General features: G+C 36.9%; 1 protein-coding gene across 1 annotated transcript in view; it reads right to left on the bottom strand.

The window, feature by feature from the left end:
• Positions 1-13,969, bottom strand: part of Cmpk (cytidine/uridine monophosphate kinase Dak1) — a 91,104-nt gene that overhangs the window by 36,965 nt on the left and 40,170 nt on the right. The window contains exon 5 of the mRNA XM_090374862.1: positions 2,333-2,412. Coding sequence (XP_090230988.1) covers positions 2,333-2,412 — 80 coding nt within the window. The remainder of the gene's footprint in view (positions 1-2,332; positions 2,413-13,969) is intronic.

The raw sequence follows: 13,969 nt of genomic DNA, 5'->3' as shown, positions 1-13,969 counted from the left end.
GAACATCTAATTGATTTCTATTTTTTGTTTTCATTGTTACAAGTGCTGAAAATCCCGATTCGCACAGATATATTGTTCCAAATGGTATCAACGCTTCCATAGCTCGCTTTACAAGACGAGGATAGGCTTCTCTCAGAGAACACCAGAATTCTCCAAGGCTTTTTGAGGTAAATTCCAATCATAGTAAGTTTTTTGACCTAAGATCAATGAGTTCATCTTTGGTTAAGTCAACATCTTCGACACAGTTCATATCAGAAAGAAAAGGATTTCGGATCCATGGTTCAATTTTCATGCCATCAAGAGAGAAATAACTTTTAAAAGAGTTCTGTAATGTTTCCAAGTGTTCGCAGATATTTCTTTTCAAAAAAATTGAGAGAGAAGTTTGCATTTCAACTACATCTTGGTAAAGCACTTCATGCAACAGTGGAAAGTTTGCAAGAATGTTGGTTTCTACTCTCTTCTTCCATATTGGTAACGTAGCCAAGAAAGCTTGTAATATTTCAGTTGCATCCATAATGGTGACTTCATGACCTTGAATGGAAAGATTTATCTCATTCATATGGTGAAAAATATCTGCCAGGTAAGCCAACCCATGGATAAAATCCTTCCTTCCAAAATGTTCCAAGAGTGGGTTTTCACTTTCTTCCAGAAAAAGTGAAACTTCTGCCCTAGTTCGAACAAGCGCTTCAAGACTTGTCCTCTTGAAAGCCAGCGCACTTCTGTGTGGTAGAGAAGCACTTCATATTCTACTCCCGTTTCTTGACAAAATCTTTTAAAAATACGATGATTCAGAGAACTTCTTTTGATAAAGTTGATAACTTTTATGGCTGTTGACAATACTTCTTTCAGGGTTGTTGGAAGAAGTCTTTGTTGCCAGTGCATGTCTGTGTAAAAAGCAATGAGTGACGACGACTTGAGCTTTTTTTTTCACTAAAGTAGCAAAACCAGATGTATTACTAAGCATTGCAGGAGCTCCATCAGTGCAAAGAGAATGAAGTTTTCCTTTCCATTCAAAGTTTCGTTGGTAAAAAAAACTTTTTACCATTTCGAAAATGTCGACGGCCTTTGTAGTTTCCGAAAGAGACTCACAAAATAAGAATTCTTCTTTGATGGCATCAGCATGCACATAGCGAACAAGAACAAGGAGCTGGCTACATTGAGAAATGTCTGTAGTTTCATCCAATTGCATACTGAAGGGGAATGGCGAGGCTGCCATTTCCTTGATGACCTGCTTCAAAATATTAAAAGACATAACTATTCTAGAATGTATTACATCATTTGACAAGGGAACAGCTTCCAGTTTTTTTCTCTGTTCCAGTCCACAGACCAGTTCGACCATTTCCAGTGCACATGGCTTTACTGAAGTCTCTCCAATAGTGTGGGGCTTCTTTTGCTTGGCAATCCGGTAAGAAACTTTATAGGATGCTTCAAGAAAAGGTTTTTGTGAAATGGCAAATCCAAGTTTTGGAAGTGTCCCTGCTTTTTCGAATTGAGATTTTTTCGCACGAAAAAAAACCAGCATCTTTAGATGCATTTTCAGCATGGATAGACTTGAGATGGTCTTTCAGTTTTGCTGGCTTCATACTTCCATTCGCAAGAATTTTTCCACACAAAAAACACTGCGGTATTTGAGTCCTGTCAAGTTCATTAATGCAAGTGAAACCAAATAATACATAGTTTTCATCATACTTCCTTTTCTTCGACATTTCAACTTAAATTTGGTCTGTAACAAATGTTAAATAATTAATGCAATATTAGCAACTAAGAAAGACATATACGAAGACTGTATGCATCGACAGACACACGGTGGGCATGCATACACACCTGTAGCACTGCAGGGTCCTCCACCGTTGGACCGGTATACACGCACATAGCAGCGAAAAGGTTAAATTACACACTTCAACTGTTATCTAAACCGTAGGACGTGTTTGAACATACCTGGTTTACACTCATAGCCAGCGTATCTATTCGTGTTAAAAGTGGCCTACTAGGCGCTGATTTGCTGGATAGTTTGCCAACTACGTTGCACGATAGTCTGTCCACAGCAGGACTGCAATCAAGTGCGATCTAGCGGCAGGTCTAATAACTGCCGTAATTTCAAAGTAACAATGAGCGTAAGCGATTTTTAGAGATATGCAATAACTATAATATGATATGAAAATATCTGTTATTTCTATTGGTGACTACAGATACAGTTAATACAATTGTAATTTATTACATACATTCATAAGTGAAGGAAATTAATGAGTTGATTTTTTTCCCATCCAAGCTCACGGACCCCTGGTTAAGAAACCCTGCTTTAGGTGAAAGGGCTCAACAAAAATTTCATTACCGTTTCTTTAAGCTTTCAATGTTATCATCAGAACGTCCACTTCCTTCCTGTCCTCTTTTCAGACATCTCTCAACACAGACCTAAAAATAAAATACCTCTTTGAAACTAAATCGGTAACGTCTAGGATAAATGTTCTTAAAACTATCATATGTTAAGAGGATACAGTTAAAATCTCTAAATCATTTACTTATTTCAATCATGTTTTGACTGAAATGTTTCCATTTTGAGTATCGTGTTAAAGACAAAACTATTGTCAAGAACAATACACACATAATAGGATACATAAATGAGATAAAATACCATTTTGTCATTATGAAACAATAAATGAGAAGATTTACTATTCTATACAATGTAGAAATCCATTTCTGCAAATGAAATTAAGCTTATATTATACAGGAACAGATTTTAGTTTTTTAAGCTGCACACTCTGGAAACTGGACATCCATGTGGGAATCTAACTGAAGCCCTTAAGGCCATAAAAAGGCCAGGCCAAACTTAATGACAAAGCATATTTAATTTTTTTTTTTTTAATGATAAATAGAAGAAAACAGATTCAAATTACAGAAACATACCAGTAAACTGGATATAAGAAAATTTACTTTTAGTCAATCAGTATTCAACTATTGGAACAAGTTATCAAGTAACATTGTAGAGGTGGAAAGCTTATATAAATATAAAAATATTACACTACATCCTGTGGTGATATGCTGGATTGTTTCTGGGGCCCAGGCATTGCCGACATGTGTCATCTATCACTCCAGGGTCCTTGGTGATGTATTCCCTGTGCTGATTTCCTGGTCTTAGATGGCAAGCATGAATCCTTCAGTCTTGGGGAAGAGCCTCCTACCCATGAGCCATGCATTGGAAGCCACCTTAGCTATGTAGTCTTGATGGAGGTCATCATAGTGTTTACCAGGGCATGCCTTCTTTACCCATATTTCTTGTCTGTGTGAGTGGGATCTCCTTGTTGAGGTTGAGTGGTGTGGGTGTGTCATTATCTTCCTTATGGCTTGGTAGGCTGGCACTGTGTTTTCCTGGAAGTAATCCCTCAGGTTCTCAATTGCACTCTTCTGTTATTCAATGAGGTCTGCCAAACCCTCTCCTTCCTGGGCTATGGTCAGTCTCTCAGTGGCTGACTTGGGTGGTGCTGGCAGTTCTCGGTCATCATTATCTTGGTTGGTCTCATAATTTCCTCCAGCTCGGCGGTGGTCCTTTCTCTGATCCCAAAGGAGTATGCTAGTACTGGGACTGCATAGGTATTTTTGGCACCAATCACATTCCTGCCATTCAGCTTTGTTTTTGCCTACCCACCGATGAGGAGCCAACAAGCTCTGAAACGGTGCTGTCTGGGCGGTGGTATCCAATGAGAATAAGTAGCAGTAGTCTTCTCCATTGGTGAAGCATTACTTATTCGGGGTAGTCCAATACCATGGTAACTCGTTGAGAAGGTATTCACAATATGAGATATGCTTAAACGATGCAATTTCTTAACAACTTAGTAGTTGACTATGTATAGACATGATGCTCTAGCACTAACTTATACATCAGTTAACTTCTATGTAGCCTGAGGCTATTGCCATAAATGTATTATGTAATCTCCATTATAGACATATTTCCAAATCAGAAATAAACATAATTAAATCAATACAGATTTGATGCTTCATTATATTCAAATAACAGTTTACTTATGCACCACGCTGATCAAGAAATAGCTAAGACAGGGGTGGCGAACCAATGGCACACGTGCCCAAATAGACAAGAATTTTTCCAATGTTGAAAAAAAAGCCGTGAGTTAGGGTTGAATTTGAAAGTGTCTGCAATTCTGCCCAGACAATAGGAGGGACTATATGATGAGAGCCTAGTCAATCAATTTGGTCCTGAAGAGATTGTGCAAGGGTCAAGGGGTAGGATTTTTCTCAGCCTGGTCTGTGCTTGTTAACAGGAGAGACTGCTCCTACACGGATGGGATACACTTAAATAGAAAGGGTGCAAGAATATTTGCTGATGCTATCGAGGCAGTGTTAGGTGGGAAGAAAACTACTAGCAGTGATTCTTGCACTGCTTCTATTGGAATGAGCAGCAGCCTGGAAAAACTAATATTATACATTAATGGTTGTGTGGATATAAGGTTGGATCATATCAGTATTGAAATGGTATAAGCCATTTGGAAAATCAAAAACCAAATGAAAAAAATAAACCCAAGGAATATTTTTAATGTTCAAAAGACCAGTATAAAATAAATAAATGACTGATATTTACAATTTAAAATGTATCAAATATTAGCAGTGCATTGGGACTAGTGCAACAGTTCATACGGTAGGTTGCGGAAAAGTTCTGAAATGGCATAGGCCAGGGCCACTGAACCTTCTGAAAGCATGTGCCAAAATTGCTAATAGATTTGTTAAAAATTTTTTTATCCTTCTCCATGCACTGCTAACTCAAATTTCTTTAACTTAACTGTTAAGTAAAAACATTTTGGATAGCAGCGTATGCTGCATATAAAGAAAATTTTTGGGCATATATGTCATGGGTTTGCTGCTCTGGCCTAGACCATTTGGAAAACAAGAAACCAATTTAAGAAAATAAAAAATCAAGGAATATTTTGGATTGGGAATAGTGCATCATTTTGTATGGTGGGCTGCAGAAAATTTAGCATCAGCAGAGGCATATGATGCAAGAAAGCAAGCTTATACAGCATCAGCCAAAAAAAAAAAAAAAAACCACTTCCCATTTCACCCATCCAAAAGTTTGTCCAGTTCTTTGAATTTATTTAAGCTATCAACTACGACAGATAGAGGTTTGTTCCAGCAATCAACTATCTGCTGGCTAAAGGCAAATTTCCGTACATCTATTCTACAAGTGTCTTTCCTCAATTTGAATTTATGACCCCTCGGGTTCATAATCTGGGCAAGATTATGAACCCGAGTCTGCTCAAACCACTCAGGACCTTATGCACCTCAGTCGGATCACCTCGCAGGTGCCTGGTCTCCGGATGCTGCAGTTTTTGAAACTTAAGCTTTTTCTTGGTATGAGCACCACTTTGTTCCCCTCACCAGCCTTGCTGCCCTTCTCTGTATTCATTATAGCAACTCTGCATCCTTCCTGAAATGGGGCCTCCAGACCTGTACCCCAGTGCTCAAGGTGTGGCCTGACCATTGCCTTATCTCTGCCGGCAAGGTTCCTGTATATCATTGACAGGGCCCCATGGCCTGCTCTGGCAGCCTGTCTGCGCTGCTCAGATGGCTTCATGTCTGAGTGCACAATTGCCTCCAGGTCTTTTTCATTCTCCACTACCCCGAGTGTAGTACCACACAGTTGGTACGTTTCTGAGATTGCTGATACCCATATGCAGTACTTTAGCATTTGTCAATGGTTAAACTTCAGTTGTCACTTCTCAGCCCATCTGCCTAACTTTTCTAGATCCTGTTGCAGTAGCATGCTGTCATTACTTTCATGAACAACCCCGCCAATCTTCGTCTCAACTGCAAGTATTGCTGTGTATTATATAGACAGAATTATAGAATGACTATATGAAAACTAACTAAAATATTGGCAGTTTTCTAATTAAATTGATTACTGAATTTCTGCATTTTCTGTCTTTGGCATCACAGTTTAATCAGATGGTAGGTGGAGCAGAATAAAAATAAAATTAGAATGTGTCATTCCATTTAGAGATAGATTCTGATGAAGCAATAGGAAGCCTGATATTGCACTGACTGATAGGTAACTGTGTAAATGTGCTGTTTACTGTTTGGTTGTTATAATAAGAATGAGCAATTACAAGAGTGATAATTGTTTACAATTTTTTTTTTTTTTTGTGTATTGCAGAATGCAAGATGATTATATTACTTATCTTTCCTAATCAGTTTATTTTCTAGTTCATTATCAGTTATCAACTAGGAGTGCTTTGAGATTGGAAATGATTTCAGGTTTTACTCCATCTTTTTTAACATTAACTAAGTAAAACAGTTATGATGGTTTTTTTTTTACAAATATTTAATCTAAAAATTTCATCTTGTCTGGCACGTAAAAAAAATTAAGAGCACAACTCTTGTAAATATCTATTATAGCAAATGGTCTGTGTGTGTATATAGCCATTTTAGCTGTTGTCATATTGCCCATAAACAAACTTGTTTAAATTTTTTTTAAATCTATGGTATTTTAATGTATTTCCAGTTGGACTTTATTTATTTTTTAGTTATTAGTTATTTCATTAGTTATTTTTTTATAGTGTAGATAGTAAGTGTACCAAAAAAAATCCACAAGTGTATTGGTGTATTTTATTCATCAATCATTTTTTTAAAAAACAGGCAAAAAAATAGTTAAAAATGAGCACTGTAAAAGTTTACTTAATTCTGATACTGTGTTGGATAATACGAACATATAATACCTTTAGTAACATCAATGTTGTTATTGAAAAAAAAAAAAAGTGAAATCAAAGACATAACCAAAGCTATGTGGAATATTCATATGGTAACAGGGTATGGGGCGCATTTTTTCCATGAATGTAGGGAATGTTTTTTGTGTCTATACTTTTCCAAATAAAAATTGACGTAGATCAAAAGTGAATACCATACTAGAGGAATACAAAATTTCTAACAGACATAAATAAATTTAAAAAAAATAAAATTATTTTTGGTGTACAGTTTATGCCAAAAACAATTTTTAAATGTTACACCGAAAACAACGTTTAATGCCAAATGCTGTGTGACCCTCTTGAAAGCAATTTCTTTCCTATACGACAGTAGTCCCAGTTACAAGGCCCAAGGGTAACCATGAAGACAATCCATGGTTTAGGTTAGAAATTGTTGACACCAATGCACTCACGAAAGGATTAATAGTAATTTTTCTTCCTCCAGCACTATGTAAATTATTGGTATTTGAAAATTTGCTGGCATACCATATATTTTGTTATTTTAAATTAAATAAACATAATATTAAATTATGCACGTAATCCAACAATAGAGTAATCATTTAAATTTATTTAAATGATTTATGCCCCCTCCAATAATTTAATTTATTTAAATGATTTATGCCCCCCCACCAATGCACCAATGCCACATTGGAGCAGTGTGGCATTGGTGGCAATTGTTGCTATGGATAAAGGAATGGTTGAGTGGCAGAAGACAGACAGTAGTAATTAATGGACACTGCTCATCGTGGACTAATGTTATTAGTGGAGTCCATCAGGGTTTAGTGTTGGGTCCATTGTTGTTTTCTGTACAGGTGACCCTCGCTTAACGGTGATAATTTGTTCCGTAAAAACAGAGCGCTAAGTGAATCCACTAAGCGAGCGGCGCATTCCCATAAGGTAATATATGTATTTGTGAGTTGTGGTCGGTGCCATTGGATATTTCCTAATCAATAATAAACGGTAGTGAAAAGATGCACAAATGTCGATCAAAATATTTAATATTCAAATATTTGTACATATAAAATATTCCGCATTACATACGTATATAATTATGTGGTAACTACTTACGTATCAAAATTAAACTTAAAATTCCAATTAAAATCATGAATTTAATTGATCTAAATTGATTTAATTTAAGTGATGAATTTAATCAAGAAAAATGTGTTGATTTTTGGTTGAACTCTGGCCCTCTTCCAAATAAACTAAAAGGGGTATTAATTTTAAATCCCCCGCAGTGTTACCACTCAACAATAAAGTCAACCGAACCTTCGCCGCTTTGAAACCTGGCATGTTTTTTTCTTCTTTCAATATGAAACTTCTTTTAGGCATTCGTTTCCACAAAAGTCCTGCTTCATCTATGTTATAAACTTGTTGAGAAGTATAACACATAATACCCCTCTTCAATAATTTTAACAAGTTCTTTTTTGGAAGTTTCGGCTCCTTAATCTGCACTTGCGGCTTCTCCCTGGATTTTAAATCTATTCAACTAGCCCTTACTAGTTTTAAATGGTTCCACATTTTTTTTAGGTGAGTTTTCTTCAGATCATCATATTGGCTAATCTCTCTCTCTCTCTCTCTCTCTCTTTTTTTTTTTTTAATAAAATTTAACTGAATTCTGCATTGGATATTATCTTCAATAAAATTAGTTAAAGTCTTTCCATTTCAATCCTAATAGCCGGCCTAGCCCTAGTTGCTTGCAGTGGAACAGCTATCTTTCCCGTTGCTAAAATTAATTCTTTATTTTTTTTTATAATTGTTCTTACAGTTAAACTTGTAAGTCTTAAATTATGGCACACATCCGCTTGTCTTTGATCGGAATCGATTCGCTTCAAAATGTCTAATTTAATTTTCAAATTCAGTCCTTTTCTTACATTTATAGTCTTCGTACTGCGTCCAGACGTTGTTGCTTTTTCATTCTTATCGGCCATTATTAACTCTTCGAAAATGTAACTGCATTGGTTCCATTAATTATGATACAATGTTCAAGTAAACTGTCCGCTTCGAATGATGTCTAATATGGTACATCTAAAATGAACTAGACTTCGGATAAATGCATATAATGCAAATATTACAAGCAATGTACTTTGCCATTTTTTAAAATGTTGATCTCGGAACTACGTAACAATTTACTGTACTGCAATTAAATTAGCGTGCGAGAAAATTTCACTAGGCGTGGGAAACGTTTTAATGCTATTTTGGTATTCATTTTCAAGCTATCGACTCCAACAAATGAAACGATTTCGTTAAATATGCCAAAAATGCAATCAGTAAAAGAGCGTTATAGTGATCTGACAGGTTATAGTCAGATACGGGTTATAATATAAGAACAGCATTATAACGAATCAGCGTAAAGCGAACCATGTTATAATGGGGGCCTGCTGTATTTATAAATAATATTGATGATGGTATATCAAGCTTAATGTCCAAGTTTGCAGACGATACAAAGGTTGGCAGGGTTGTTAAGGATGCTACTGACGCTATGCTGCTGCAACAGGATCTGCAAAGGTTGAGCAGATGGGCTGAGAGGTGGCAAATGAAATTTAACATTGACAAATGTCAAGTACTACATATGGGAAACAGCAATCCCAGAGCAACGTATCAACCCTCTGGTACTACACTGACAGTGGTAGAGAATGAAAAGGACCTGGGGGTAATTGTGCAGGCAGATATGAAGTTCTCTGAGCAGTGCAGACGGGTACAAGAGTAGCTAATGGTGTCTTATCAATGATATATAGGAATTTTTCTAGCAGGGATAGGGAGGTGATTATTCCCTTGTATAAGGCAATGGTCAGGCCGAACCTTGAGTACTGTATACAGGTCTGGAGGCCTCATTTCAAGAAGGACGTAGAGCTGCTGGAACGAGTACAGAGAAGGGCAACAAGGTTAGTGAATGGAACAAAGGGTTGATTTTACGAAGAAAGGCTTAAGTTTTGCAAATTACAGTGTCTGGAGACTAGGCACTGGCGAGGTGATCTGATAGAGGTGTACAAAGCCTTGAATGGTTTGAGCATGCTCAATGCTGATGGGATACTGCCTCTTGCTCAGAATAATCAACTGAGAGGACATAAATTCAAATTGAGGAAAAATAGATGTAGGATAGATGTGTGGAAATTTGCCTTTAGCCAGCAGTTAATTGGTTGGTGGAACAGACTTCCATCCCTTGACGTGGAAGTTGATAGCCTAAATAAATTTAAGGCTCAGCTGGACAGGTATTTCGAACGAACGGAGGGGTGAAGTGGAAGGGTTTTTTTTTTTTTTGGCTGATGCTGCATAAGCTTGCTTTCTTGCATCATATGCCTCTGCTAATGCTAAGTACAGCCAGTCGACATTGCTGGACAGTGCAGTGTCAAGTCAGTTTGGTGTGACATAAGCTCTGGGAAAGCAAAAATTGAGAGTAGAATTGCATTATAGGCCTAATGACTCTGATGGGTATAATAAGAAACTGTACAGGGAAATACAGTGGGCCAGTAAATCAGAGGTTCTTATAACAGGGGATTTTAATTATCAGATATTGACTGGAATTTGTGGGTTGGTCACTCACACACTAGCAAGGCTTTTGTGGATTTATTAGATGATTGTTTTCTACGCAGCATGTTCGGGAGGCAACTAGAGGGAGTAATACTCTTGATCTGATTATCAGTAGTGATTCTTTTTTTTTTTTTTTTTTTATTTGGTAGTTGTTGGAGCATTGGCTTCAGTGGCCATAATGCACTTCCCAAGGTTTTTGCAGTACTTTGATCCAAGCCCGATGTGGGATTCGAACCAGTGATTCTTCATGCATTAATAATCTGCAGATAAATGAACCACTAGGTGGCAGTGATCACAGTGTGCTGAAGTGAGATTTACTCAAAGAGGTAACTACCATAAGGGGTAAAGGGAAGGGATTTTGATTTCATAAAGGTGACTACGGTGGTCTGAGACAGTATTTAAATTCTATACGGTGGAACCAACTGATGATGTTACCAACAGCAAATTCAAAATGGGAAGCATTCAAAGAATTAATCTTGGAAACTACTAGGCTTTTCATACCAACTAAGAAATATTGTTCAAGGTTTAGGATTAAATGGATGTCAGATGAACTAATGAGACATGTGGCAGAGAAGAAAAATGCATGGGATACATATAAATTAACTGGAGACACAAAAGCCTACGATAGATATAAGCTGATCTGTAACCAAGTCACAAAGGAGGTTGGGCAGGCCAAGGCAGATTGCGAGAAATCCTTGGCAAAGGATGCAAAGAAAAACAGGAAAGAGTTCTTTACTTATGTAAACTCTAGAAGGAAGGGGATGAATCAGATTGGTCCAATTGATATCGGTGGTTCAACTGTTGATGATCCTGCTCAGGTAGCTAATAAACTAAATGAATATTTTGTATTGACATTTACACATGAGGAGTTATTCAGCGAGGGGAATGCCAGACGTGAATTAAACTCTGGCAGCGAGCTAGTGATTTTGTAATAACTGAGAGCAAAGTGGAGAAGAAATTTTTGAATATAAACATAAGAAAGGCACCTGAGGTGGATGGGATCTATCCAGTTATATTAAAGGAGGCAGCAAAGGAAGTAAGCAAACCCTTAGCCATAATTTGAGAGCTTCCTTGGACTCGGGAGAGGCACCCATAGACTGGAGTTGTGCAGTGACACCCCAATTCACAAAGGAGGATCAAAGGGCGATACAAGTAATTACAGACCTGTTAGTTTAACTTCTGTTCCGGGGAAATTAATGGAGGCACTGGTAAAAGGAGCACTGTAAGATCATATAGACAAGACTTCAGTTATAGCTCTAATACAGCATGGGCATGTTAAGGGGAAGTCTTGTCTGACCAATTTGATTGGATACTATGAAGTGGTAACAAAGGAACTGGATGCAAAGAATAATTTTTATATCATATATTTGGATCTTAGAAAGGTTTTTGATACTTTTGCACATGGAAGACTGCTGCACAAATTGGAGCAGTGTGGCATTGGAGGCAAATTGCTGCTATGGATAAAGGGATGGTTGAGTGGGAGAAGACAGAGTGGTAATTCAATGGACACTGCTCTTCGTGGACTAATGTTATTACTGGGGTCACCAGAGTTTAGTTTGTTTGTTTGGTTTTTAGGAGCATTAGCAACTAAGGCCATTTTGCTCCAGGGATATGCGGTGGTCATTCCCTGACCTTTCCGCATTCTCCATATTTGGTGGGCACGGGCTCGAACCCCGGTCTAATCAAGAAGCGTGTGCTATGCACTGCTGCTCCTGCCCACCAGGCTACAGAGGCACCCCAGAGTTTAGTGTTGGGTTCATTGTTGTTTTCTGTATTTATTAATGATATTGATGGTGGTATATTAGGCTTAATGTCCAAGTTTGCAGACGATACGAAAGTCGACAGTTGTTAATGACACTAATGACAGTACGTTGCTGCAACAGCATCTAGAAAAGTTGAGCAGATGGGCCGAGAGGTGGCAAATGAAGTTTGACATTGAAAAATGTAAAGTACAATAGACTCTCGATTTTCCGGGATAGATGGTAAAAAACAAATCCCGGATAATCGATTTCTCGGTTAATTCAAAAATACAGATGTCCCCGACATATGTAAGAGATACGTTCCAGGACTACTTACTTCGTCGAGTTTTACGTAACTTGGGAATGACTAGTAACATACTGCTACTATATTATTATTGACAAATCTGAATTCAGCGCGATATTTGTTAATGTTCATTATTTTAATTAGTTTAATTCTCTGATCCAAATTGATCACTTTCCTTTTCTAGGTAGATTTACTACACCATTATAATGGTCAAAATTAAATTTTCTGAAAAGAACTTCACAGGGTTAAGGCAAAAGCTCACTATTATCACCCTGCGCGAGCTCACATTTACTAAAGCACACATTTCTGGAGGTCAACAAAAAAATAAAACAATTTGCACTTTCCGTTTTATTGGGCTTTTCTGTTAGCGCTATCTATTATAAACGGGTAGTAAACTGGATCTTATTGCATTTCGATAATATCAATAGCTGCAATTCTGTTGGTTTTTAATTATTATGTTGAAGTGCATGTCCCCCTTCACTGAAATTTTCAGTCATATAAAAAAAGAAAAACCATAAATAATTGTAAGAATCTTCTTCTCTTCTTTCCTATTTTTTTGCTCGTTCTCCAATCTCACTTGTGCATGCCGTGATCTTCCTTATTGATTGCTTATTATTATTTTTGTTTTAAATTTTACAATCCTAAAAAAAAAAAAAAAAATTGAGCGAAAACAAATTTACGTAAATCCGTAGTTGCTTAAACCGGGGACTTACTGTATTGAAACATGTTCAGCAACCTATGTAAAAAATATGGTGATAAATAAAAAAAACTTACCACGTACTACTTGTGTGTCCAACACGATGCTTCCCTTTATTTTTTACAATGTCGCGTATGGTTTGGTCACCAACATTAAAATGGTTCATTTAGAGATTTAACGGTTGCACCGTTTTCAAACTTTTGAATAATTTCAAGTCTTTGTTTAACTAAAGGTACAAGTCTTTTGTGTTTACCCATCATTTGCCATTTCTAAACAAAAAAAATATATTTACTATAAAAAATAAATTGACATCGCTGATATAAATAACAAAACAAAATTTGCCTTTTTGCAGTGCGGCAAAACACAACAATCGACGCAATGCACTAAAACAAACTAAACATTCGGTCCTTTTTTTTTTTTTTTTTTGAGCGGCAGATGCGAAGACAGCGGGGCTTGCAAGATAATAGGCACATTAATCTTCCAATGACGACTTATATCACCGCTTCTTTTCACTTATTTACAACTTGCAAAATATCTGTATATACCTATTCTAATTATTACTTGAATTTTATGATTTCTTGTTGATTTTTTTTTTTTTTTTTTAAATTTGGAGTCTTGAAGTGTCCCGCTTAATCCGAGAGTCTGCTGTACTACATATGGGATGCAGTAACCCCAGAGTAATGTATCAACTGTGTGGTACTACACTGACAGTGGTAGAGAATGAAAAGGACCTGGGGGTAATTGGGCAGGCAGATATGAAGTTTTCTGAGCAGTGCAGACAGTCTGCAAGAGTAGCTCATGGTGTCTTGTCAATGATATACAGGAATTTTTCTAGAAGGGATAAGGAGGTGTTATTTCCTTGTATGAGGCAATGGTCAGCCCACAACTTTTTTTTTTTTTTTTTTTTTATGAGAACCCCAAACACGAGAGGTATTATAACCTATAGTACTTAGTA

This window comes from Mastigoproctus giganteus, chromosome 5 (assembly GCF_048544385.1).
Source record: "Mastigoproctus giganteus isolate SK-2022 chromosome 5, ASM4854438v1, whole genome shotgun sequence".
NCBI classification, from domain to species: domain Eukaryota; kingdom Metazoa; phylum Arthropoda; class Arachnida; order Uropygi; family Thelyphonidae; genus Mastigoproctus; species Mastigoproctus giganteus.
This window is presented reverse-complemented; position numbering and strand designations above follow the sequence as displayed.